Source organism: Hemicordylus capensis, chromosome 16 (genome assembly GCF_027244095.1).
Source record: "Hemicordylus capensis ecotype Gifberg chromosome 16, rHemCap1.1.pri, whole genome shotgun sequence".
Lineage (NCBI taxonomy): Eukaryota > Metazoa > Chordata > Lepidosauria > Squamata > Cordylidae > Hemicordylus > Hemicordylus capensis.
The window spans coordinates 15394859-15422681 of NC_069672.1; the positions used below are offsets into that span (position 1 = coordinate 15394859).

The window sequence follows — 27823 nt, forward strand, 5'->3', positions numbered from 1 at the left end:
AAGGCCGGCTCGTGCGGCCAAGTCTGGGAGCGCGCGGCCAGCCGCCAGCCAATCAGGGGCCGCGACCAAAGTTCGCTCGCGGAGAGCGGGAAAAAGAAAAGGGATGCTGAGGGGAAATGTGGGGGGGAGGGGGGTAGCCCCGATAATAAGTGGCCTTTCCCGCCTTTTTTCCCCCTGTCAGAGGACAGACAGTTCCCCCTGTTTAAATCTGCATTTCAGGCCCAAGTCTGAGGCAAAAAGAGACTTAAAAGGACTTGAGGCTCCTAGAAAGGACACGAGGGCCACTCATAGTACTTCCCTAGCAGGAAGGAGGAGCACCAGGCTTGCCATTTCTGACAGGAATTTATCCTGGACTGGAGACTTTATTTCCTCCAATATTTCTCCACAGTGTCCATTCAGATCTCCAGGCCTCCTACCTAGGAAACACACACCAGAGAGTTACCAGTTCTTTCTGGCAGGAATTGATCTTGGAGGTTTTATTTCCTCCAATATTTTCCTACAATATCAAGCTAATAGATCTCCAGGCTCCCTAGCTAGGAGTCAAATCACACAGGGTTACCAATTATTTCTGACAGGATTTTTTTCCCCTGGAGGCTTTTCCCCCTCCAATATTTATCCTCAGTGTCCATTCAGATCTCCAGGCTCCCTACCTAAGGAGCACACACCAGATTTACCAGTTCTTTCTGACAGAAAATTATCCTGAGACTTGTCCCCCTGCAGTATTTTCCCACATTACCAATTCCTAGAGACACTCCAGGCTGGAGTTGGCAGCCCTAAAGCAGCCTGGCTGGAAGGATTTTTGGGCAGTTGAGGAGAAAAAGAGCTCCCACATATACTGGTGGACTCTTTTTTCCAACATGGCCACTCCACAAGAACACAGGGGAAGAACCCCTGCATCTGAAGGAATATTTATTTGTATGCGTTTCGAGAACTTAACTTTTTTAAAGGGATATTTTAATTTGCCTGCCTGAGAGAGATGTATTCTTGAGACATCCCCCTCAGGCAGGCAGTCAAGTGAAGATATCCCTTCAAAAATATATGTTCTCGAAATGCCTTTGAATAAATATTGCTTCAGCAACTGCTCTTGTGTTCTTTTTTAGGCCATCTCAGCTGATATTGATCCTCTATTTTGTGGGGGAGGGGGAACAAACCCACCACCTCTGTCATGAAGAGATGCTTGAGCTGCTGTTTCCACTTTTTTGAACTTCTGTAAGTTATTGGTTTATATTAGTCATAATACAAATGTGCTTATATACTGGCTTTCTACACACAAGAATGTTCTCAAAGCAATTTACAAAAGGTTTTTAAAATGGTTCCCTGCCCCAAAGAGCTTACAATGGGGTAGGGTGTGGAGATGGAGACACCAGCAACAGCCACTGAAGATATGCTATACTGGGCTGAACAGGGACAATTACTTTTCCCCAGCTTAATCTCGGAGTGCCACCTCTTTACAAATTGGCCCCTTTGCCCAGTGAGTAGGCAAAACGGTTCCCTGTTTGCTCTGGTCTTTTAAAAATATGCAGCCAGCCACAACAAAACTTGCAGTTGTTTCAAACAAACAAACAAACAAAAGGTGTCGTTCTAAAATAACGTTTGTGCATTTCAAAAACGGAAGCCATGCACAAATTATATGATGTTAGATGGTGTAAAAAAGTGGCTGGTAAGAACGAGAAAAGTAAATAGTCCAGGCACCTTTGAAGCCCAGGCCCACTTTTTCATCAGAGATGCTTCCCACAAACTTCACTGTTACTCTCCACAGAGTCTTCGCCAATGATTAAACACTTTTTTTTGCAACAGTGTATCAAATAGTTTAGTTCTGAGGATCTCCCCACACTCTGTGTAGGCTTCTAAATGTCATGCAATACCGGCTACAAAGTATATGTGCGCAGAGATGGAAAATGCATAGGTGTGTTGTGCGGGCACATGCTACATGCCCCCTTTCCCTTGCAAAACTATTGTTTTATCCAAATTCCAATCTATGAAAATTAATATAATTGGTTAATCAGTTACAATGAATAGGATTATCTCATTATTATTATTATTATTATTATTATTATTATTATTATTATTATTTATTGTTTATACAGTCAGACAGTTGTTATTGACTGGTTCGTTTTATCCAGACATCGAGTCCTTCCCAAGGACCTGGGATGGCTGAATTTTATTATCAATATTGTTGTTGTTATTATAGATAACATCACAAAACATAGGCAGTAAAGTTGCTTTTTGTAATTGGCTGGTGGTGATTTCTGTGGCCCCTATGATGCTGAGGTGCTCTTCAAGGTGTTTTGGATTGGAATTGCACCTAGGGTGCCAATTACTACTGGGATTATTATTATTATTATTATTATTATTATTATTACTTTTGATTGGGTGATGGCATACACACACACACATATATATATTAGAGGGAGGAAAAAGTTATCCCTGTCCACTCTCTCTACTCTGTGCATAATTTTATACACCTCAGTCATGACGATGCAAATATTTCTATATCGCTCTTCAGCAAAAAGTCCCCAAAGCAGTTTTCATAGATATAAATAAATAAAATGGCTCCCTGTCCCCAAAGGGCAGGCCTTCAGCCTTGATGTTTGAATTAGGAATTAAAGGATTTCAATTTCAAATATATATGCATGCTGTTTGTATGTATGTATATTTTTAAATTCCATGTTATCTGTTTTACTTGTATCTTGTTCCTTGGAAGGGGGACGAAATCTGTTTAATAAAATTAGTGTTAAAACAAGTAAATTTATTTAGAGTCGGGGGGATATGTCTCAGTTTTGGACACAATCCTGTTTTCATACAGAGGCGTCGAACGTTTACCGGAAGTTCAGACAAGAGGTGTCGCTGTACTCTTCCTTAGCTCTATGAAGCTTAGCTTTCGCCCGCTCGCCACCAGTGACATTTGCCCTCTTCCAAAATGGCGCGCTCTCCCTTTCCTCTTTCGCGCAAAGCTAGCTTCCGCCCTGAGTCTTGGTCCCTCCAGGCGCATGCGCGAGAGCTGCCCGGGCCCACCGGGGTGTCTTGCAGGCGGAAGATGGCGGCGGGCTGTTGCAAATGCTGCTGTTGCGGGGAGAGGGACAGCCGCACCCCAGAGGAGCTGGTGAGCGGGCGGGGGGCAGCTGTGGGGCAGGGGAGGGGCTCTTATGTCAGCCAGGCTCTTCTCCACCCCAGGGCTGGAGTTGCTTTGGATGCCAACGGGGCTGAACACTGAAGTATAGGCGGGGCAGCAGCAGCGTGGGAGGGTGTGCCTCTGAGCACGGACAGAGTTTGTTTCTCTGAGCATGGACAGAGTGCCTCGCCTGCATGTCCCAGCGGGGTTTGGTTTCAGGTTGCAAATGGAGAGAGGAAGAGAGTTCTAGCCTCAGGAATGTTGCAAGAGTAATATTAGTAATATTACTAATAATAGCAATATTAGTAATCTTGGCAAAGTGGGTCACACAGCAGAGATCTGTAGAAGAAACTGGATGGGTCTACATTTGGGGGAAGCCCCAGTTTAGGTGGGAGAACAGCCGCTGGGTAGGGAGGGCAGCCAAGTGTGGGGTGGCCGGGGTGGCAGAGCACCTGTCCCTCATAGTGGGGTGGAAGAGGAAATTTTAGCAGGGAGCAGATTCCTCCTTCTCCCTCGTCAGGCCCTGCCTTGCAACCGTCCCCCTTCTGAACACCTCTGGAAGGCTGTCTGCTTTTTTGCATGTTTCTGGTGGCTGGGGGTTCCAATGGCATAGGAACGGAGGCTGTGAATGGGGCTGCCGGGAATGAGACTTGAGCCCTGAGGGATGCAGCCTCCAAAGAATCAAGACAGACATTTTATTGAGGATGGTTCCCTGTGGCTTCTGGGGTAGAGGCATCACTGGCCAGGCAAGCCCCTGAAGAGTGTGTGCGGCTCCTTTGTTGAAATGCAGACAGGGTCTTTCTCTCTGTGTCTGGGGTTTTGTTCAGCCGCAACCCAGCCCTGTCCTCCCTCCCTCCCCTTCCTCCGTCTGCACTTCCTTCCTTCCGTGAGCATTTCTCTTTTCTCCGTGAGTTTAGCATCTTTTGTCTTCTCCATGCGCCTGGCTGCTGCTCCAGGGTTTCCAGACGGGGCCGTTGTTCTTCAGAGGAAGAACGCATGATTTCCTTGCATCAATTCCAGATTCTGGCATCTCAAGTGTAAAATAACAATAATCGGGTGGCGGGGATGGAAAAAGAGCTACCAGCAGTCAGAGGAGACAATTCCAGGTTAAACGGATGGATGTGGCATAAGGCAGTTGAATAAATTCAGATTACTCAGCCTTTAGCTTGACATCTCTAATGACACTTGTAGTTTATGATATGTCCAGGTGTGTGTTTGCCGCCAGCTCCTGGGCGGGGCAGTGAATTTGTTGTTTGTTATGTTGTCATTATTTTAAAGACCCAGGAGCTGGTTCTGGCTCTGTAGCAAACCTAGATCTCTCCTTCCGAGTGCTGTTAGGATTAATTCAGCGATTTTCAAAATCTGGAGTGACCCAGAAGCGTATCGTCGAGTGGGGGTGTACTTCATTTTTCAAATTTTTATTTTTATTTCTGCAGTTGTGATAGACTCTTGTCAGTTCACCTGAGATCAGGCATGGCAGAGGAGGCACCCTGAAAGACAGCTTGTCATAGGTTACCTAGAAGCTGCCTTCTACTGAGTCAGACTTTTGATCCATCTAGTTCAGTATCGTCTGCACTGACTGACAGCCGCTTCTCCAAGGTTTCAGGCAGGGGTCTCTTTCAGCCCTACCTGGAGATGCTGCCAGGCGTTAGGAACATAGGATGCTGCCATATACTGAGTCAGACCATTGGTCTATCTAGCTCTGGATTGTCTTCACAGACTGGCAGCGGCTTCTCCAAGGTTGCAGGCAGGAATCTTTCTCAGCCCTATCTTGGGGATGCTGCCAGGCAGGGAACTAGGAACCTTCTGCTCTTCCCATCGCCTGAGGGGAATTTCTTACAGCGCTCACACATGTAGTCTCCCATTCAAATGCAAACCAGGGCAGACCCTGCTTAGCAAAGGGGACACTTCATGCTCGCTACCACAAGGCCAACTGATGCCTCTGTGAAACCCACGAGGAGGGCATGCAGTCAAGAGCCCTCTGGCCCTGTCACCCCCATGCAAATCAATTTCATTTCCCTCTCGTTTCATTTCACCTGTGAGCAACTGGCGACATTTCGCTTTGTGGGTACATTTGGCTTTGCCACGGCACTAATTCTTAAAATTGATTCCTAGACCATCCTTGGAGAAACCGAAGAAGACGACGATGAAATCCTTCCACGCAAGGACTACGAGGTGAGGGGGGAATTGGTCCATCTTTGGGACGTCACACTTATTCCTCAGTGGGCTGCCGGAAATCAGTCTGGAAAAAGTGACTAGCCTACAATGACTAGTGTGCAATTACTAACATGCTTGCCCACACGGACCTAAGTTTAATCTTGTTCTTTCAGAGTCTGGACTATGATCGTTGCATCAACGAACCCTATCTGGAAGTGCTGGAGAGTCTGAACAACAAGGTAAGTCAGCTGAGGAAGCGTCGGGTCATGGGAACAACTCCTCATGGCTTTCAAAGCACCCATGAGGTCTAGACACTTGATTTTTTAAATTACCCTTGGCGCTCTGATGATATGTGCAGCCTCTCCTTATGTAGAAAAAAAGGTCAAGTTGTGCTGATGCCAACTTACTGTGATTTTGGCCTGCCGGTTTTGATCTGCGTTTCTCCGTTTCCCTTGCAGAAAAACCGTCGGTATGAAGCCGTGAAGTGGGTGATGGTGTTTGCTATCGGAATCTGCACCGGGCTGGTAAACTGCTTGCTTGAGTCTGCTGGCAGATTTGCACTGGCTGTATTTACCCGAATCCATGACTAGGTTTCCCCCACGTTATTTGATGTTAGAATTAGGGATGTGCACGGAACTGGTGGGGGCTGGTTCGATGGTGGCGGTGGGGGGATATTTTTAAGGGCAGGGGAGGGTGCACTCCAGTTTTGCCCACCTCTGCCTTAGGGACTGCTGGATCTCTCTGAAATTTGGAGAACTTTCCGGAATTCCCCACCCCTTCCTTTTCTTCTCCTCCTCTCCCAGGTTGGCCTCTTTGTGGACTTCTTCGTGCGTCTTTTCTCCAGACTCAAATTCCACGTGGTACAGAGCTGTATCCCACTCCGCGTTTTCTTCCTGCAAAAGCTGTGTTGGGTGGCACCATTCCTATAAAGCTGAGCTTTTCTTACAAAATCCTTTGTGTGTGGATTTGAGAATCCTTGCTAGCTCCTGGCTGCTTTATTTTAGTAGTGTGCCCTACCTCCTTGGCTCAGAGGGAGTAGCATCGAATATTATGGCCTAGAGATCATGGTCAGCTTGGATAAGGCAGAGAGGTTGTCTTTGTTAACAGACTGGCTGGCGGTATCCGTTTCCTTAACTCTCTCTGTACAGCGATAGAGGAATGCAATGCAAAAGGCTGCCTAGCAGTCTCCCTGTTGGAACTCCTGGGGTTCAACCTGACTTTCATCTTCCTGGCCAGTCTCCTCGTCTTGATCCAGGTAATGCTAAGTGGCCAGCTTTGCTGTCCTACTCCCTCAAAGTTGGCTCGCAGAAATATTTTCCTAGCCTCTTGCCACACCTATCAAATTTGTAGAACAGCAGTGACCCTTCTGGGTGAGTGGGGAACTTGCCCAGTTTACCCATTTCCTGTCTGGTCGCCTGCCGCAGATTCTCGCTCACCATAGGTGGGCACTTCAAGCTTTGGCCTAAAGATTTCCAGTCCGTGTTCCATTCTGCTTCCCCTGTAGCCTGTAGCTGCCGGTTCCGGCATCCCAGAGATCAAATGCTACTTGAATGGGGTGAAGGTGCCAGGAATCGTCCGGCTTCGGACGCTGGTATGCAAAGCTGTGGGAGTGCTCTTCAGCGTAGCTGGAGGTAAGAGACCTCTTTGCTTTTCCTCGTTATCGTGGCATGGCATTTTTCCTGATGTCTTGTTCCCCTACCTCCCAAACGTCGGTTAATAAAACTACCCACAACGTGTGACTTTGGTTTCTCTGTTTCCCCAGGTCTCTTTGTAGGGAAGGAGGGCCCTATGATCCACAGCGGTGCCGTGGTAGGAGCTGGTTTGCCCCAGGTGAGTGCCGGGGTGCTCACCCCATCAACGATGCCTCCTTGAAAAGCTGCTTGCTTCTTGACCCTTGCCACAAAAGCAACAGGGAGATGTACCTTATGCACCAGGACATGTAGATCCTGTGCTGAAAAAGTCAATTCAGATCCTATGCGAATGAAAGCTCGTTTCTGTGAGCCTTTCGCTTAATTTCTCCTGCTTAATTTCTCTCTGCATGGGGCAGAGCCAGAAGCTATGCAGGGTGCCACAGTTCCTAGAAAGCCTAGCTACCCATCCATTCTGCCTTCTGAGATATCAGCCCACATGCTTTCAAGCCCAGCTTCTCACCCATCAGGACAAGGAGCTTGTTTTTCTTTATTCTTTTATGAAAGCAAAAGCTCTGGTAGTCAGGACGTTGAACTTAGGAACACAGGAAGCAGCCTTGTACTGAATCAGATCACTGGTCCATCTAGCTCAGCTTTGCCTGACTGGCAGCGTCTCTCTGTGGTTTCAAGGAGGGTTTTTTTCCTATGGCGGCTTCCTATGTTCCACATTGACCCAGGAGCATGCCCTGTTGTGTTTAATGGCTCTTACTCCCAGGTAAAGGGGCTGAGGATTGCACCCATAGCCTTTTCCCATGTGTCTCTCTCTTTTCTCACTAGTTCCAGAGCATCTCCTTAAGGAAGATCCGGTTTAACTTCCCCTATTTCCGCAGCGACAGGTACGGAGTACCATATCTGGGCGGATGGAAGGGAAGGGGTCCCTGATTTAGGGGTAAATGCTAAGATGTGGCTTAATCCTGGAGTGGGCAGAAGGTGGTTGTTGCTGGATCACTGGCCGTTTTTCTGGTGGACTTCCTCACGTCCCCTATTTTCCTCCAAATTCTCTAGGGCCTCAGGCAGAGAGGGGGCATTCCTATCCCCTGATATCTTTGACCTTTCTAACTGGAGATGCTGCCAGGGATTGAATCTGGGACTTTCTGCATGTCAAGCAGGGGATCTCCTGCTGAGCTATGGCCTCTCCCATTGTTGGTCACTGCATCTTTCTTGGGTGACTGGCTATACCTCCTTCCTGGTCCCCGTGTTTCCTTCAGATCAGTTCATACTGCTGGGACCACATGGCAGGGAATGCATTCCAGAATTAAGAAGGCACTCACCCAGGGTTCAGTACCTAAAGGAAACATGGTGGGATTAGAGAACATGGCTGAAGCCCATGTAGGAACCCGGTTCAGTTGTATGGGATAGAAACCAGGGTGCGGTAACCTTGGTTTAGCCAGGGTGTGGTAACCCTGGTTTAGCATATTCATCAGCCCACTTCCTCCCTGCTCTTAGAACTGCATTGATCACCACCTCCCCATCTGTCTTTTCTCTTTGCTTAGGGATAAAAGGGACTTCGTGTCTGCAGGAGCCGCAGCTGGGGTGGCTGCTGCTTTTGGGGCCCCCATTGGGGGCACGCTCTTCAGCCTGGAAGAGGGCTCGTCCTTCTGGAACCAGGGGCTGACATGGAAAGTGGTGAGGACCCAGCAGAAGTATAAGCTCTCATGGGTTATCTATTTTATTTATTGGTTTATTACATTTGTATCCTGCTCTTCCTCCGAGGAGCTCAGAGTGGTGTATGTGGTTATTTTTACCCTCACAACAACCCTGTGAGGTAGGTTAGACTGAGAGTGACATGACTGGCCCAGAGTCACCCAGTGAGTTTCGTGGTTGGATGGGGATTCAAACTTGGGTCTTCCTGGTCCTAGTCCAACACTCTAACCACTATGCTATGCTGGCTTAACCTTAATTAATTAAGGTTAATTAATTATTTTTCCTTAATGAAGAAAAAATAACCTTAGTTTTTCTTGGATATGGCAACTTGGAGTTTATTTGCACAATTCTTAAAATAAAATACAGTTGTGGAAGGATTCTCATACTTGAGACATCGTTGGAATGTCTCGCATTCCACTCGCATTAGCAATATTTTGGCAGGCGGTAATGGGATTTGTAGTAACATCAGGGGACCTAAGTTCGGGAACCCCTGAAGAGCTAAATGCGATGTTGTCGCATTGCGGCGTGAGGGCTGAACCACATTGGTCAACCCCCTTTGAATATTTTCTCTCTCCTTTCTAGCTCTTCTGTTCCATGGCTGCCACCTTCACTCTGAATTTTTTCCGCTCTGGAATTCAGTTTGGAAGCTGGGGTTCTTTCCAGCTCCCCGGACTGCTGAATTTTGGAGAGTTTAAGGTATGTGACATTTTAAAATTAGCCTCTTTCCTCCCCCCAGTAATTAATATATGTGTGCATTTTGCCTTTCTGCCTGGAAAGGTATACCCCGGGTAACTGGCAGAAAGACACAATCAATGACACAATCAACATAAAGTTTAAAACAGAGAGACACAAATAATAAAGGAGAGAATCCCCTAGTTTATACTCGTCTCCTCCTCACGAATGTCCTCATGGGTCCTGATCTTATACTGGATTTGTGCTGATACTATAACTGGAATACTTGCTGAATCTTTTCCCTGTAGCAAGGTGTGGGCAAAAAGTTACACCTTGGATGAGGGCTGTTTTTCCAACGTGAGTCAAACCCAGGACTCTTGTCTACATGAATGAGGAATTATAGGTTGTTTTGTCTGATTAGGGGTACTTGTCAGCCTTGAGACCTTAGAAGCTGATGTGTTTCGGGGCAGGTGGATTCCATACACCAAAATGGTGTTTTAAAATATGACTTATGTTATTACCTAGTGGGGTTAAAAGAGAGGCAATGGATCTTAAATCCCTTCGGGGGCTACAACCCTCTCTCTCACCTTGTCCCAGTGTCCAGTTCACCTCTCCGGAGTGTCAACAAACCAAAGTCTGAAATAAACGCAGGTTGTGGCGCCTGTTTGCCAGCTAGTCGATGTTCTAATTCCCTTTCCGTTCTGTTGCTTTCAACCCTCCTGCCTCCAGTGTCCAGAGTCAGATAAAAAATGCCACCTCTGGACAGTCGTGGACTTGGGGTTCTTCATCCTGATGGGGATCGTGGGAGGCCTGTTGGGAGCCACCTTCAACTGCATCAACAAGAGGCTCTCCAGATATCGCATGCGCAACGTGCACCCCAAGCCAAAGCTGGTCAGGTACCTGCACCCCCCTTCTGGCATTTTACTCCAAAAGCATGGATCGGGGTGGGTGCCTAAAAATACTAGAGGCAAGGAGGAACACAGGAAGCTGCCTTATACTGAGTCAGACCACTGGTCCATCTAGCTCAGTATGGTCTACCCAGATTGGCAGCAGCTTCTCCAAGGTCGCAGGCGGGAATCTCTCTCAGCCCTATCTTGGAGATGCTGCCAGGGAGGGAACTGGGAACCTTCTGCAGGCAAGCAGGCAGGTGCTTTTCCCAGAGCAGCCCCATTCCCTAAGGGGGATATTTTACAGTGCTCACACATGTAATTTCCCATTCAAATTCAAACCAGAGCAGACCCTGCTTAGCCAAGGGGACAATTCATGTGTGCTGCCACAAGACCAGTTCTCCTTTCATGCAGGAATGCATGTCTGTGATGTCCTTATCTACAAGGTGTATTTTGGCACAGACACATTGGATTATAGAGTGGGAAAGAACCCTAGAGGAATTTGTTATGGGGGTGGCTAAAAATGTTTATTATGATTAGTCCACCTGCTGCCCAGTGCAGGAAACTGGCAGGTTTTCAGCTTCTGCTACATTTAAAGAAGTTCTTGTTGTTCCCCTTGACACTTGCAGCTATATGTTCCTCAAGCGTTTTTTGCAACCCTTATTTTCTCCTTGCATTTCCTTTGCCAGAGTTTATGTTCCTTTTTGTTCTCTCTGTTTGGGCACGGCTTCCATTTTCTGAAGGCAGTCTTCTTCCCTTTTATAGCCTCCCTGACTTGCCTTGTTAGCCACGCTGGCATCCTCCTGAACTTGGTGGTGCCTTTCCTCCTCCTTGGTATATATTCCAGCTGAGCTTCTAGGATTTGTGCTTTTAAATAAGCTCCGTGCGGTCTGGAGTGATTTGACCCTCCTGACTTTCAGCTTCCTCTCCACTCCTGTTTAGACTGTGAGCCCCTCAGGGCAGAGACCTGTCATTTCATAGGGACCTAGAAAGCTGCCTTCTGCCGAGTCAGACCTTTGGTCCATCTAGCTCAGCACTGTCCACTCTGACTGGCAGCAGCTCTCCAAAGTTGCAGGCAGGGATCTTTCCGAGCTCTACCTGGAGATGCTGCCAGGGACTGAACCGGGGACCTTCTGCATGCCAAGCAGATGTTCTCCCGCTGAGCTACGGCCCCATCCCCGGAGTTCTGAGCCACGAGTCTTTGTCTCCCTGCATGGTCTCTTGTCTTCCTTGCTTGCAGAGTCTTGGAGAGCCTGTTGGTGTGTCTAACGACCACCCTTGTCGTCTTTGTCGCTTCCATGGTTCTAGGAGAATGCCGGCCGATGTCTTCCGCCAGCCATGGAGACAACAGCTCTTTGGGCTTGCAGGTAATGGAGATCGTTGCATCCCAAGGGGGCGAAAGAGCTCTCCACGCTTCCTGCCTGCGGTTGAATCTGCACCCGTCCTGGATTCACCAGAGTTAATCTGTAGATCCAGGTTTCAAACCCCCGCCTCTTCTGGCTTGCATGTTTGGCAAACAGATCTACTCGGAGCCTTTTCTCATTTCCTAACTTGTCCCCAAGCTCAGAGACCACCAACTCCCTTTCCAGGACCCGTTTCCAGAAGACTTGTTCTGTGTTTCGTTGGCCAGAGCTAAGCAACTTTAATTCAGTACAGTCGTTTATTTATTTATTTTCTGTAAAATGAGTGTCTTTAGTTTTTATTTAGTGGGATTTAACGTGCCCTGAAACATCCATGTTGGAAAAGTTGGGAGTCCAACGTCCTAACAAACAGACCCACTTTTTGTTACTGGAATAGGTTAGGAGAGGGGTTTGCAAGTTAGGTTTCCGAGGTGGGTTTGGACTACAGCTCCCATCATTCCCTGCCACAGCAGCCAAGCTTGGGTCCCCAGAACCTGGACTACAGATCCCATCACCCCCTGCCACATTGTCCTTTGTCCAGTGTGATAGGGGTCCATAGGAACCTAGGAAGTTGCCCATGTCAATATACCGAGTCAATACTAGCTCACTATTGTTGACACAGATTCGCAGCAGCTTCTCCAAGGTTACAGGCAGGAATCTCTCAGCCCTCTCTTGGAGATGCTGCCAGGGAGGGAACTTGGAACCTCAGATACCCTTCCCAGAGTGGCCCCATCCCCAAAGGGGACTATCTTACAGTGCTCACACATGGGTCTCCCATTCAAATACACACCAGGGCAGACCCTGCTTAGCAAAGGGGGCAAGTCACGCTTGCTCCCACAAGACCAGCTCTCCTCAGAGGAGTCCAATTTCATCTGGGGACTCAACGCTGAGAACCCTGATCTGTAGGAAGGAAGGAAGGACGGGGTTTTGTGTATGTGAGATAACCTCCTCTCCTCTCTGTCTATTTCCTCCCTTCGCTTCCGCGCATGTCCACATACTGCTACTCTCTCTCACACCAACACAGTCTAGCGTTTAAGGAGCCCTTCGAAGAGGCTGGCTAAATTACTCCTCCTCCTCCTCCTCCGCTGAACCCCCGGGCCCAGCAAGGGAGTGAAGCTAAGTGCCATCTCCCAATGTCGCTTCTCTAGGATTCCTCTTCTGACGAAGTGAATTCCAGCATCAAGACCTTCTTCTGTCCCAACGACACTTACAATGACATGGCGACGCTTTTCTTTAACCCCCAGGAGTCGGCCATCCTCCAGCTGTTCCACCAGGAGGGTGAGTCTGAGAGAGCCAGGCTGAGCCCAGGTTGGCTGCAGGTGGGGTGGTGGCAGAGAGGCGGAAGTCGGGGTGTTAACAGCAGCTCCTTGCTCTGGATTGGGATCTCCCAGCGATCAGGCGAGCACCCCGGCTGGCCTTCTGAAAACTTGAGTCTCTGCTGACATGGCAGGACCCTTTTCTGTCACGTGAGGGTGCATTCAGACCGTGTATTAGCCGCACAGAGACTTTACAGACTCCCAGCTAGTGGGAGGTCGAGGTCTGAGACGCTAGCCTGGGGTAGGCAGCCTTGGTTCTCCAACTGCTGTCGAACTACAGCTCCCATCGTCCCCAGCCACGATTGTGGACGATGGGAGTTGTAGTTCAGCAGCAGCTGGGGAGCCAAGGTTGTTCACCGCTGCTCTGTGTGATCATGGAAGAGAGAAATGACCCTCTGCAAGTCTCCAAGGAAGAAAGATTTGGGAGCTCCTCAAGTCTGGCTCTGTTAAAAGCTAACCTTGTACAACTAAAAATTGTACTTTGAAATTGGACGCAGACTCTGTGACAGGAACATTTGGAGGCAGCAAAAAAGATTACGGGTCAGACACGCACACACATACCCAACCCTACTATACAGCTCTAAAACTTTAAAAGTTTCTCCTCTGCTTTATCAAGCAGTAAACATCCATTTGTACATTCAGTGGCTCCAATGACTTCAGAGGCTTACATAGGAAGCTGCCTTATACCGAGTCAGACCCTTGGTCCGTCTGGCTCAGTACTGTCTGCTCTGACTGGCAACGGCTCTCCAAGGTTCCAGGCAGGAGTCTCTCCCAGTCCTACCTGGAGACCCTGCCAGGGGTTGAGCCAGGGGCCTTGTGCATGCAAGCCGATGCGGTGCTCGTTTGGAGGCGGGGCTGCTGCAGAGTGGGCGGGGCCTCTTATTTCAAGGGCGGGGCTCCTGCAGACCGCCACTCAGCCCACCCTCTTCCCCTTCTCTTGCAGGTACTTTCAGCCCCGTCACGCTCTCCCTGTTTTTCCTCCTCTATTTCTTGCTCTCCTGCTGGACTTACGGGATCTCTGTGCCCAGCGGCCTCTTTGTCCCATCACTGCTTTGCGGGGCTGCTTTTGGACGCCTGGTTGCCAACCTCCTCAAAAGGTGCCTCCTTTTCGCTTTACTTTTGCGGCTCCGGGAGGCACCTCCTGCCTCCCGGGCCTCTTCACCCACCCACCCACTTCACCCACCCACCCGCCTAACGCCCGCCTTTCCTCTGCTCTTCCTGCCAGCTACATCGGCCTGGACCACATCTACTCGGGGACCTTTGCGCTGATCGGAGCTGCCGCCTTCCTGGGCGGGATCGTCCGCATGACCATCAGCCTCACAGTGATCCTGATCGAGTCCACGAACGAGATCGCGTATGGGCTGCCCATCATGATCACCCTCATGGCGAGTTGTTTGCTTTTTGTGTGTGTTTTGATTTGGGCGGTGGTATTATTTTAGTGTTGTCCCCAGTGGGCTCATTGTCTTAGAAACACAAGGGAGACACCAGCAGCAGTCAACAGGGTTGGATAGGACCAGTCGGTCTCCCCTTGCTAAATATGAGGGACCTCCCAGGGAGGAGAGCTGGTCTTGCGGCAGCAAGCATGAGTTGTCCCCTTTGCTAGGCAGGGTGTGCCCTGGTTTGCGTTTGGATGGGAGACTACATAAATGGACGCCGTAAGATATTCCCCTTCGGGAATGGGGCTGCTCTGGGAAGAGCACCTACCTGCTTGTATGCAAAAGGTTCACAGGTTCCCTCCCTGGCAGCATCTCCAAGACAGGGCTGAGAGAGACTCCTGCCTGTAAAATTGGAAAAGCTGCTGCCAGTCTCAGTGGACAATCCTGAGCTAGATGGACCAAGGGTCTGCCTCGGTTAAAAAAAACCTAGCTTCCTATGTTTAGGAGAGTCCTAGATCTTCCCGTGCAGGTTCCCTCTACTGGAATGGCTTCAAAAAGACTTAAATGGAAAGACGCACCGTTTGCTAGCATTTAGGAGCCGATTGGAGCCTCTCCTCCTCCTTCTCTTCTAGGTGGCAAAATGGACTGGGGACTTCTTTAACAAGGGCATCTACGACATCCATGTGAATCTGCGAGGGGTGCCTCTGCTGGAGTGGGAAACCGAGGTGGAAATGGACAAGTACGTCCGCCGCAGTCCGCGGGCTTCGCGGTATTTTTAACACGTGTCGATGGCGGGCTGAAAGGCGCCCGGGTGGTGTATAACTTGTCTTGGTTCCAACCTCCCAGGCTGAGAGCCGCTGATATCATGGAGCCCAACCTGATGTACGTCTACCCGCACACCCGGATCCAGTCGCTTGTGAGCATCCTGCGCACGACGGTCCACCACGCCTTCCCGGTGGTGACGGAGAACCGGGCCTACGAGAAGGAATTCATGAAGTGGGACCAGCTGATCAGCAACAACATCAAGTTCAAGGTGAGGCTACTCACTAGCTACCCACCAGGAAGAAGTTAAGTTGCTTGCGTGCAGGACAGAAACCTGTCTTTGGTTCTGATGGTTTAACTTGGCCTTATGTGGTGGCGGGTTTTATTTCGTATTTATGTAGCACATGAAAAGTGCTTCACGGAAAGTTAAGAATAAGTAGACTTCTGTCCCAAGAGTTAAAGAAATGGGGACCAGAGTCTACAAGGCTTTGGATACAGAATGGGGAGAATACTGTTTGAGATATCCTCCCTGGTGGCATCTCCAAGATAGGGCTGAGAGAGACTCCTACCTGCAACCTTGGAGAAGCTGCTGCCAGCCTGGGTAGACAGTACTGAGCTAGATGGACTAAGGGTCTGACTCAGTAAATAGCAGCTTCCTCTGTTCTTAATTGTTGCTGTGCTCTAGATTGTAAACCACCCAGAGATTTGCAAAAGCGTCAGTACAGAAAGGCACCAACTAAATAAATATTTATTTATTTGGCTCTGGGATGCTCTCCTGGTGCATGTCCGCTCTTTGACCTCTGTGGCTGCTTTTAATAAACAACTATTTGTTCAGGCTTTTACCCCTTAGAGACTGCCAGGTTTCTCAGCTTTCTTGCTTCTATTTATCTTTTTTATTGTTGGGTGTGTGTGTGTGTTTTTATGGTTAAACTGATTTTGAGGTTTTAAATGAAACGTTTTGGGAATTTTATTTTAAGTTTTGGAAACCGCCTTGAGATGCATTTTGAAAGGCAGTATAAAAGTTTAAATAAATAAATTAGTATAAATATAGAAGAGTAAAACAAAAGGGAATAGCATCGAGACTTTTAAAATGAGGATTCATCAATTTGGTCCTGGGTGGAATGAATCCATCCAGGCCTGTTAATGGCGACTTCCCTTACTCTGCAAACGAAGGTCCTAGGATACTCTTGCCCATTGTTTAATGGGCTGGTCATATTTTTTCCTTGCCTGACATGAGCTTTCCCTTTTCTTCCCCCCACCCCAGAAATCCAGCATCCTCACCAGAGCCGGAGAGCAGCGGAAACGCAGCCAGTCCATGAAATCGTACCCATCCAGTGAGCTACGCAACATGTGTGATGACCACATTGCCACGGAAGAGCCTCCGGAGACAGAAGACATGCTCCAGCAGATGTTGGAGCGGAGGTGAGTACCCAGAGCGCCTTCATCTCTGCTGAGTCCCAACTGCCAGGGAGCCAGCAGAGGCCTCCAAACTCCCCTGTGGGGAGAGCCTGCCATATTTGTATTGTGTTTTAACTGGGCTTTTTAAGTTTAGAAAGATGGTGGGGAAGGAGGGGTGTGATAGAGGTGTATAAAATTATGCACAGCGTGGATCAAGCGGATAGAGGTTTTACACCCTCTCCCACAATATCGGACCCCGGGGTCATCCACTGAAGCTTAAATTTGGGGAGATTCAGGCCAAGCAAAATTAAAGTCCTCCTTGACACCAAGTGTAGATGTAACTTTGGAATTCACTGCTGGTGGATGTGGCGATGGACAGCCGTCTAGACCTGGGAGGTCCCCAACCTTGCAGCCCTCCAGCTGTTGTTGAACTACAACCCCCATCATCCCCCACCACAGTAAATTGTAGCTGGGGGGTGATGGGAGTTGTAGTCCAGCAGCATCTGGAGTGCTGCAGATTGGGAACCCCTGATCTAGACAGTTTTAAAAGGGGATTTGGCGAATGCATGGAGGGTACGATATTACCCGAATAGAACACGATCCTGAATTTAAGATGACTCTTAAAGAAGAAGAAGAAGTTAGTATTAATGGCTACTAGCCAGGATAGCTGTATATTTATTATTTATGTATTTTTGTATGTATTCATTTATTCATTTATTTATTTATTTGATTTCTATACCGCCCTTCCAAAAATGGCTCAAGGCGGTTTACACAAAGAAACAACAAAGAAACAAGATAAATAAGATGGCTCCCTGTCCCCAAAGGGCTGACAGTTTAAAAATAAACATAAGACAGACACCAGCAACACTCACTGGAAGTCCTGTGCTGGGAGTGGAGAGGGCCAGTTACTCTCCCCCTACTAAATAAAGAGAATCGCCACATTAAAAGGTGCCTCTTTGCCAGGTGAGCAGGATCAGTAGGGGCTTACCCGTGAACAGCAGATGCTGCTAGGGAACTCCAGCCGGAGGGGGCGCTTGGCCTCTTTCCCCCCGCTTGCAGGCTTCCTAGATGTACCTGGTTGACCACTGCCTGAAGCAGGTGCTGGACTGGACATGTTCTTAAAATTTTCCTGGGGCACCTGTCGGTTGTGAGCCAGCCTCTTGAGCTGGGTAGCCTAGGGTTCTCGAGCTGACGTTAGTCCTGGATTTTCCAGGGAAACGACCCATTTCCTGACCCGTGGGCGCGATTCCGTCTCTTCCAGGTACACGCCGTATCCGAACCTTTACCCAGACCAGTCGCCCAGCGAAGAGTGGACCATGGAGGAGCGTTTCCGGCCCCTGACTTTCCACGGCCTGATCCTGCGCTCGCAGCTGGTCACCTTGCTCGTGCGAGGGGTCTGTTATGCGGAGAATCAGTCGGTGCGTTTGCCCTGCGAAGAAGCCTCTCCCGTTATGCTTCTGCCTCAGCAAGAGATCAAGGAACAAAAGAAATCTTCTTCCTGGGGCTGCGATGAGCAACTAGTACTCCACCAGGGGAGGAGAGAGCGGGTCTTGTGGTAGCTGCATGAATGGTCCCCTTTGCTAAGCAGGGCCTGCCCTGGTTTGCATTTGGATGGGAGACTACATGCATGAGCACGGTAAGGTCTTCCCCTTAGGGGGATGGTAGTTCGGTGGAAGAGCAGGTGCCTTGCATGCAGAAGGTCCCAGGTTCAATTCCTGGCAGCATCTCTCGGTAGGGCTGGGGAAAGCTCCTGCCTAAAATTCTGGAGAGACGCTGCCGGTCAGTGTAGACAATACTGAGCTAGATGGACCAAGGGCCTGACTCGGTAGATGGCAGCTTTCCTTTTACGAGGCTTTTTCTCAAGTTCAAAACTAGACTTCTTTCCCAGCCCTAGAAAATAGACCTTCCCGTAGGGGTTCCTCAAACTTGGGTCCTTGGAATGTTGGACTGCAACTCCCATAATCCTCGGGCATGGTGGCTGGGAATGATGGGAGTTGGAGTCCAGCAACGTCTGGGGACCCAAATCTGAGACCCTTTGCCTCTGCCCTCCTTCACTTGAGAAGAACAGAAATGCTCAGGGTTCACTCTTCTTGGAACGACTGACATGAAATCGGGTCAGAGGATGAATGCCGATCCACTGTTCTGTGTCTTTCAGAGTGCGAGCCAGCCTCGGCTCTCGTACGCAGAGATGGCGGAGGACTATCCTCGCTATCCCGACATCCATGACTTGGATCTGACGCTGCTGAACCCCAAAATGATTGTGGTAAGGGTCCTGCTTGCTGCCGTGGCCGGGTTTCAGATTTGCTTGGTAAGATTTCCCCGTCTCTGAGTGTAGTGTGCTTTTCTCCAATATCCCCTTTTTGAACTGGGCCCTCTTCCATGCACTCGGGACACGTGATGAGACATCAGAGATATCGTCTTCTGCAGTTAATATTGCCAGGGACGATCGAGGGCAGGAAGAAGGAAAACATCGTGGTGGAAAAACCTTAGAGACCCGTATGGCAGAAGCACTGTGTCACTGTTTAGAAATGCAGTTTCAAAAGATCAAGTAGCCTTAATGACAGCTAACCTCCAATTGGAGACGCAACTAAAGAAGAAGCAGCAGCAGCCATGCACTCAATAAGTGGCCTTAGGCATGTCGCTCTTTCTTAGCCTCAGTCTTCTCCATCTGCAGTATGGGTGTAAAAATGCTGACCAGTTTTACAGGGCTGTTTATAAGGACTGTAAGAAAAGGACGTTGAGTGGAACAGTCTGAACACTCTCTAAAGCAGGCTGCACAACCTTGGCCCGCCAGCTTTGGGGGCTACAACTCCCATCAACCCCAACCACAGTAGCCCATCGTCGGGGATGATGGGAGTTGTAGTCTGACATCAGCAGGAGGACCGAAGTCTAAAGCGCGAGATCAATGCTAATTTGTTTATAAATGGCATGGCATGGCTTTGAGAAATTCTCCTCTCTTGACAGGATGTCACGCCCTACATGAACCCGTCCCCTTTCACCGTCTCGCCCAACACTCACGTCTCACAAGTCTTCAACCTCTTCAGGACAATGGGCCTCAGGCATTTACCGGTGGTGAACGCTGTTGGGGAGGTCAGTCTCTATCACTCCTTCTCCAAGAGAGAGTAATATTGTAAACCTGGAAATCTGGACGAACGTTCTCCATCGTTAATGCAGCTGGGGTGATGAGATTTGTAGTCCAGCAGCACCAGCAGTGGAGTATGGGCGTTGTATTCCTTTCCAGCTTCAGGACTAGAGATCTAAGCCAGCGTGCCTACTTGGCATCAGCCACTAGAGGTCTCTGGGCTCAAGAAGAAGTCGTGAAGAGAGCAGTAGGGGTAGAACCAACACTATGGCAATCTTGGAGATGGAGGGGGGGAGAGAATAGTGGTGTGAGCTGGCAGAGGAATTATAGGCAGAGGCTGGGTGGTTTCGGGGAAGATATTGTAAGGTTTCAGGTATCTATAGAGGAGAACGCACCCGTCTTGTCAACCTGCTGCTCCAGATGGCTTCAGAGGCTGGATTTAGAAGCAGTGTACCAGTGATCAAGCGATGGGAGAGGGCTTGTCTGTCTTGGAGCTCTGCTTGGAGGGGGTGGGGGCCTTCCGGAAGCATGGGACAGATCACACCGTTCTAACCTCTTGCCGCCTCTCCCTTTCCCAGATTGTCGGCATCATCACCCGGCACAACCTGACCCACGAATACCTGCAGGCGAGGCTCCGGCAACACTACCAGACCCTCTGACCGCTTCCCGTGCCTCCCTTCCTGCCTCTGAGCTGCTGCTTCCCTCCCTCACGTAGCCCCTGCATCGGCTTCGTGCACTTTAACATGAAACAGGTCTGACTTGGATTCCTAGTGGTAGGCCTGGACACTTCTTGTGGGCTGGGAAAACCAGAGGAGGGTTGTGAATTCGGTGCTCACTGGCTAGTGGTTTTTTTGGGGGGGGGGCCTCCCTGCCTGCCCCACCACCTGGCTTTGGAGTGATCCTGTCCTAACATTTCACTGCCCTGCGGATGGGTGAGAAGGATTCTACCTTTGCCGTATCCCAGCCGGGAAGGACGCTGGCTTTCCATTCTGTCCCAAATCTCCAGCATATCTTGCCTTACCATAAACCAGGCTTTATGGTCTCGAGGGCTTTGAAGCGGCATCTCCCCCCTTTTCCACGCTCAGCCGACGGTTCTTGGGAGCTGCGCTGAAATCCTTGGGGAAGCCAGGAAAGAGGGCCTCTCTTGGTCCTTCGCTGGGAATTGTGGAGCTCTCTACCTTTGCATGCATACATCTGTCTTTTCCCATTCCACTTCCAAATTCCTTAACTTTTACGGAAGCCCTTCTGAAGGCCGCAGTGCTTGCTGCTGAAGGATTTCCAGCCACGTAAGATTCAAGCCGGGCATTACTGTCCTTTGCTGTAAATGACAAAAGCTGTGTGCATGAGAGAGAATGAACCTTCGCCAGACCACTGAGTGCGTGTTTTGACTTTTTAGAGGCCAAATGATAAGAACTGCCTACTGGGTAGCTGTCTTAATGTAGATTTGTGGAGTGGATTGTCGCAGATTAATTTCCGCCCCAGAGTTTGCTCGCCCCGCCCTAAATCTACCTGTCCTGTGTAGCCTCTGACCGGCCCTGTCTTGTCTTTCGGCCTGTGCTGTCACCTGGCATATAGCCATCCCTCTCTCACCTCGGCAGCGACGTGTGCCGTTCCAGCATGGCTGGTCTCCTGCCGTCCCACACACCTTGCAAGTTTTCAGCGTATGCTCTTTCCCTGCATCAAGCTCCCAGAGCCACAAGGACCACTGAGGAACTCGTGTGATCTGGTTGATCATGGCCGCCTTCCCGGGAGGGAAGACTCCTTCATTTCCCAGGATCCTTCCTGCACTCTTGGCTGAGTGCCGTGGCCAGAAGTGCAGCAGGGAAGGGCTCTCCTGTCTGATCTGTCTACCCCTTGCCCGTCCGTAATCTCCAACGGCCCTGGCTGCCATCATCTCCCTTCGGAACTGCGTGCCTGTTGCACGCAGTTCCAAACACTTTTCAGTCACTGTCCCTCAGCGCCCAAACCCAGTTCCTCCGCTCTTTCATAGGGAGACCTTAAGTAAAACATCTTGGCTGACATCTCACCCCCAGCCCTGTCGGTGGTGGGATCATTGAAAAGCTGCTGCTGATGACACCCAGGCAGGACCGGAATATAGTTGGCAAGGGCAGGCCGAGAGAGCCGTCTGCAGCCACTCTGGGGGCGCTGGAGAGATTTCTCATCACGGCCGAGCCGCCCGAAGGCTCAAGCCGGCCACAGCCAGTTTGGCTCTTCTAACAGATCCCCTCCAGGCTGGCACTTGAGTCGTTCCAGCAGACTCTTGCCTCTGTAGAGTGGTGTGTGTGTGTGTGTGTGTGTGTGTGTGTGTGTGTGTGTGTGTGTGTGTGTGTGTGTGTTGGTTTTAAACTTTGCATAAATCTCTCTCGAGGGAAGTCAGGAGGGTGGGAGTTGTCACACTGATGGGCTTGATAAAGCACAGCACAGATTTTGCGTTCCTCTCTTAGCAACCCGGGGAATGCATCCCAGCAAAAGGACCTTTGCGGGCCATTCTCTGACCTTCCTGTCCCAGCCCTCGTTAACCTGTCTTTGGCCAGGAGAGATTTACAGGGGCTTCATTCTGTGGCGGGGAACTATTTGGTGGGCATTCATTCTTTCTCGTACAATCACAGCTACACTCATTTGAAACTGCGTGCATCAGTTTCCATTGTTTTGTAGCATAGAAATGGCAAAGGATTCAATTCAGACCTGAGCTTCCTTGTTAGCCCCGTAATTTCCAAATCACCAATACCCAAGTCTTGCCCGTGACCAGGCCTGTGTGCGCCAGGGTTCATTTCAGGACACAGACCCAGCGGCGGGTAAGATCTGCGCATCAGCGATTCGGACATTATGTTACAAGCGGGAAAGTGGAGACGCGAGCGGTTCCTGCCCTGATTTTTCCCTCCCGAAAGGCCCTCTTCCTGAAGCTCTGTGTTCCTCTTTGGGACCCGAGAAACTTGTTCGGGGACCGTGTGTTTGGTATGCTCCAGAGCTGTTGGGGATTTGCAAATGCGACTAGTATGCAAGAGGGAATGTGTTTGTGAGCCAGACCAAAACGTTGTCGATTCTGCTCCCCACTTCACCTGCTGGTCCTTGCCCAACGACCAGGGAAGTGCGGCCACATCTCTTCTCTGCCCAAGAGACTGTGCTTGTTTGTGCCACCTGAAAAAGAAATGAATTCAATTGAACTGTGAATGTTTTTATGGGCCTGAGGGTAGTGCAGTGGCCACCGAGATGATCCAGTGGGGGAAACAGTATCTCTACTAGGGAGACACGCCTCTCCAGACCAGGTTGAATAAGTTTAAGACAGGGCTGAGAATCTGGAAGTGAGCGGCCAGAGATTGTCTCTGGGGATGTGGCTGCAGGTGTGTCCGATACGGAGCTCTTGGGAGAGCAGGATTCTCTGGGGATGTAGCTACAGGCATGTCCGATACGGAGCTCCCAGGAGAGTGGAGAAGGTGCAAAGCAAGGGGGCATGTAGGGCAGACAGGATCTCATTGAGGCCAAATGGGCTGGGGAACTCCCCAAGGCACAGAAGAGGCAAGCAGTCCAGGCCCCTCCTGGCTGCAGCAGGGCTGGCAGTTAATTGAGGGGTGTGGTTAACGAGGCCCATGCTCTGGCCTTTTGCGTTTCCTGATAATTTATACATCCTTGGGGGAAGGGCAGGGGGCAGGCAGAAGTGGGAGGGCGTGCGGCTTGGCGGACTGGTTTCATCTACTCAAGACAGGAACGCTTTTGGAAAGGTCTCTCTTTGCTCAGCTCCCTGCAGTTCTTTTTTTTTAAAGGCAGAGCAACCCCCCTCCCTTAAGAAACTGCCACCATTTCTCTTTCCCTTCCTCCTCCCATAGCTGCTTGATTCTTGTTCTACAATGCAGGGAGGGAGGATCTTTGCTGAGGTATAAACACTCTTAAAACCTCTTTTTAACCCTGGACATTTCTGGTTGCAACAGGTAAAGTCTCAGCTTTGCTGACCAGCACAAGCAGCTGTCTTCGAGGCTGGCTGGGAGTATTCAGAGAATAAATGGTGTCCCTTCTCCCCACCTCCATTCCTGTCCCAGCTGCTTTCTGTATCCTCAGCCAGTCGGAAGCAGCTGGAAAAATCCTCCCTGAAGGGGCCTTTCTTAACGATGCCGCTTGCTTTTTGAGATTCGGCAGCAGGCAAAACGTGCCCCGTGTCTTGAAGTCGCGATTCCATTCTAGCATCATCCACATCAGGAGACGGGGTGCGATTCGCAGCAACTGTGTCCGTTCTAGCTTTCCCCCCTCGATAAGTCACATCCTCGCCCAAGAAGAGGCAGCTTCCACTTGGGCGTTTCAAAAGAGAACCACCGTTGCTGTTGACGCGTCCCAGACAAATGAGCTCGCTCTGCGCATCCCTCCAGAAGTGGGCGGAAAAGCCGCTCACAGCCGCGTCTGCGATTTTGTAAGATATTGTACCAATTAAGGCCTGTCTCCCTCCCCTCCCAGAGCTGCAGATGTGAAGGTTTTGACAAACCGTTTGTGCTGCACCAATTTGAGTTCCCGAGCTCTGACATCCGGCAAGGCCGAGATAGGAGCAGTTTTGCTTTATTAAAGACCGAGATTGCCCAGGAGAGTCCGTCTGTACGCCACGAGGTGTCAGTTGGGTTGATAAAGTGGCATCTGTTTGTGTGTGTGTGCATGCATTGTTGTGCTCCTTCCTGATCAAGATGAGAAACCTTCTTTTTCCTTTATCTCTCATGTTGACAAAGTGCTCGTTAGGAGAAGACTGCAAATATAACATTTGCTGCCTGTCGGTGTGTGTTTTGGAAGCTCCCTAGCTGTGTGCTTTCTCGTCCTCTGTCGGTTTGCTTCAGAACTGGGACCAGTGGCTTGAAAGTTCCTGAGAGGTTTCTGCTTTTCCCTCCAGTAGTCTGCAAAGGCTGTATCTTGTGCTTTTTAAAATTTTTGTTTTGGAGTGTGTATAAGACACACTCTGAAGCCCTGAAGGTTTCTGACAGCTGTAAGGGAACATTAAAGTCCCTTTCTGACGAGGTTGCTTAGGGAAGGAACTTCTCTGTTTACTTTGGATAAGTGTCTATCTCTGCACTCTTCAGGTGGTGCCTTTTTGAGGTTACTTTCCTTTGTGGCATCTCACACATGCACACACACACACATGCACACAGCAATCCCTTTATGTGCATTGCTTTTTCTGCGGCTAGGAAGAAGCATGACACACTGAAACCTGGACCAAATTTTCCCCTCTTGTCGGATTTGTGTACTCCACAGTTCACTGTAGATCACAGCTCTGATGGCGGGCAAGCTTGTATTTAAAAAGCCGCATGTTCTTAAAACTAGCTTTCCAACTTGCATTTTCCTCTGTGTGCCTCTCATCGAAAGCATAGCGCTGTTAGGGGTTTGCTTTGCATTTCCCTCAGCTGGGAGAATCTCAGCTCCAGCAGCTGTACAGCAAAACACCTGAGTGCTTCCCCTCTGCGTTGGGAGTTTCAAATATTAGCTAAGAACCTGGGGTGGTTGCAGGAACGCAGCACGAACCCTTCGCATCTCAAGGCATTGGCGTATCACGGATTGCTTCCTCTGTCTTAAGCAAACCACTTTTTGTTGCTCTTTCTGGCCTCAGCCCTGTTGCTCAGATCCCAGCTTCTGCAGACTCTGGTCTCAGCCAACGGCTTGCACAGAACCACCAGTGTTTGCTTGAAGAATGCCCCGATCTCTATCTCTCATTTTTTTCCCCCTGCTGAGAATTTTGTCTTAAACTCCCAAGGGACCCAATGCACTAAACCTTTTAGATCAGTGTTAATCTCAAGTCTTGGGGGACGTTTGGGGAGTGCTCTTGCATCTCCCGCTTTCTGGTTTCTTGCACAGTGTTAATTAACAAGTGGTACCAAGACGCAACTCCCCCCTCCCCTGTCGGACCTGAGCCATTCCAGAAGTGACCACTCAACCTTTTCTTAATTTAATCTCTGTAATTTTTGTTGGGATTGCACTTTTTCTTTTGGTTACCTGATCATGGAAACTAATTCTGCTGTGTATATACATTTTATTTTATTTTTAATTCTGTTTTGGGGTTGTTGGGTTTTGTTCTGTTTTTTATTTTGACACTTGCGGTGTGTAACCATGACATGTCTTTAAAAAAAAATAAATTCTTCCTGGGTGTCTTCATTGATTTTCTGGCTCTTTGTGCTTATCTCCCCCACCCCGCACACACTGCTCTTTCTCACTGTCTTTCAGCAACTTCATTTCTTAAGTTCCTTTTTCCTAATATTATTATAGGGTTGAGTGGCACAAAAAGGATGCTATGTACAGCTTGAATATGGATCCCTTAAACCAAGAACTTGCAACGAGAGGATTGGAAGGGTATACACGTATATCCGACCCGCTTCTAAATTAGCCCTTGGAATACGGAAGAACTACGGGGTCTGAAGCGGCAAGGTGGACAGCTAAAGCGCAAGTGGAGAAAGACTCGGCTCGAATCTGACAGATTACAACAGAGAGGGCATTTGAAGATCGATGCTCTGGCAATGCGTGCAGCAAAGAAGCAGTTCTTTTCTGCCTGCATTCCTTCTGCAAACTCATGTTCAGTGGAGTTGTCTAAGGTGAGAGGGCTAGTACATGCCCCTCCTCCCCTGAATGAGTACTTAGATCCACCAGTTACCTGTTGTGATGTTTTAAATACTTTTTTTTGCTGATAAAATACCTTGTATTCAAGCTGTGGTAGACTACAGTTACCGCAGAGTTTACTGTGGAGGTGTCCAGCAGCTCCTCTTGTGTGGTTAAATTGGATCAATTTCAGTTTGTCACTCCTGAGGATGTGGACAAGATCCTTGGGACATTTCGCCTTACCACCTGTCCTCTTGACCCTTGCCCAACATGGCTTATATGATCTAGCAGGGAGGTTATTGGAGAAGGTCTTGTTAAGGTCATTAATACTTCTCTGAGGGAGGGCAGGATGCCTCCTTGTCTCAAGGAGGCAATTATTAGACCACTTTTGAAGAAACCTGCATTGGATCCCTTGGAACTGGGCAATTACAGGACTGTCTCCAACCTCCCATGGTTGGGCAAGGTAATTTACCGGGTGGTGGACTCAGCTTCAGACTGTCTTGGAGGAAGTGGGTTATCTGGACCCATTTCAAACTGGCTTTTGGGCAGGCTATGGGGTTGAGATGTCCTTGGTCGGCCTGTTGGATGATCTCCAATTAGGAATTGTCAGGACTCGATCCTTTTGGATCTTTCAGCGGCTTTTGATACCATCGACCATGGTATCCTTCTGGGGCGCTGAAGGGTTTGGGAGTGGGAGGTGCAACTTTGCAGTGGTTCCACTCCTACCTCTTGGGTAGGTTCAAGATGGTGTCACTTGGAGACTGTTGCTCTTCAAAACAAGAGTTCCGATATGGAGTCCTACAAGGCTCCATACTGTCTCTAATGCTTTTTAACATCTATATGAACCCGCTGGGAGAGATCATCAGGAGATTTGGTGCAGGGTGTTATCAATATGCTGATGACACCCAAATCTATTTCTCCATGTCAACTTCATCAGGAAATGACCTAACTTCCCTAAATGTCTGCCTGGAGGTGGTAATGGGCTGGATGAGGGAGAACAAACTCAGGCTGAATCCAAGCAAGACAGAGGTACTCATTATGAGAGTTTGAGACAGTGGTTTAGATCTGCCTATTCTAGACAGGGTCACACTTGCCCAGAAAGAGCAGGTATGTAGTCTGCGAGTACTTCTGGACCCAAACCTCTCTCTGGTTTTCAGGTTGAGGCAGTGGCTAGGAGCACTTTTTATCACCTCTGGCTGATTCACCAGCTACGTCCATTTCTGGAGATAAACAGCTTTAAAACTGGTGCATATGCTGGTAACTTCCAGGTTTGACTACTGCAATGCACTCTACATTGGGCTGCCTTTGTACACAGTTCGGAAGCTGCAGTTAGAGCAGAATGCAGCAGCCAGGTTGGTCTCCTGGAGATCATATGACAGCCATTTTAAAAGAACTGCACTGGTTGCCAATAAGTTTCAGGGCGAAATACAAAGTGCTGGTCATTACCTATAAAGCCCTAAATGGCTTGGGTCCAAAGTATTTAAGAGAGTGCCTCCTTCTTCATCAACCCTGCTACCTATTAAGATCATCTGGGGAGGTTCGGTTGTGAATGCCACCAGCTTGGTTGGTAGTGATTCAAAACCAGGCCTTTTCTAGAGTTGCCCTGGGACTCTGGAACGCGCTTCCTACTGAAATTAGAGTTTCTCCTTCCCTGAATGTTTTTAAGAAGGACCTGAAAGCATACCCGTTGAGTCAGGCTTCCAGTTTATAGTTTTAAAGCTTCGGGTTTTAGCATTTTTTAAAATCTGCATTTTTAAATTGTTTTAATAGTATC

The 27823-nt window shown here is 49.2% G+C and overlaps 1 protein-coding gene across 2 annotated transcripts; it reads left to right on the forward strand.

Moving 5' to 3' along the window:
* The first annotated feature begins 112 nt into the window (after positions 1 to 112).
* Positions 113 to 25615, forward strand: CLCN6 (chloride voltage-gated channel 6). Of its 2 annotated transcripts, none has more exons than XM_053280679.1 (23): positions 113 to 1209; positions 5228 to 5287; positions 5443 to 5508; positions 5728 to 5793; positions 6073 to 6139; positions 6418 to 6524; positions 6774 to 6900; positions 7032 to 7099; positions 7735 to 7793; positions 8451 to 8583; positions 9184 to 9297; positions 10003 to 10169; positions 11401 to 11527; positions 12709 to 12838; positions 13820 to 13973; positions 14102 to 14261; positions 14885 to 14991; positions 15099 to 15285; positions 16279 to 16436; positions 17674 to 17830; positions 18568 to 18675; positions 19377 to 19502; positions 20073 to 25615. In XM_053280679.1, the coding sequence occupies exons 4-23, from the start codon at positions 5761 to 5763 to the stop codon at positions 20151 to 20153; spliced, it is 2370 nt and encodes a 789-aa protein (XP_053136654.1). In that variant the 5' UTR covers positions 113 to 1209; positions 5228 to 5287; positions 5443 to 5508; positions 5728 to 5760; the 3' UTR covers positions 20154 to 25615. The 2 variants fall into 2 exon arrangements, with proteins under 2 accessions (XP_053136654.1, XP_053136653.1); XM_053280678.1 differs by lacking the exon at positions 113 to 1209 and adding an exon at positions 2979 to 3103.
* The last annotated feature ends 2208 nt before the right edge of the window (positions 25616 to 27823 follow it).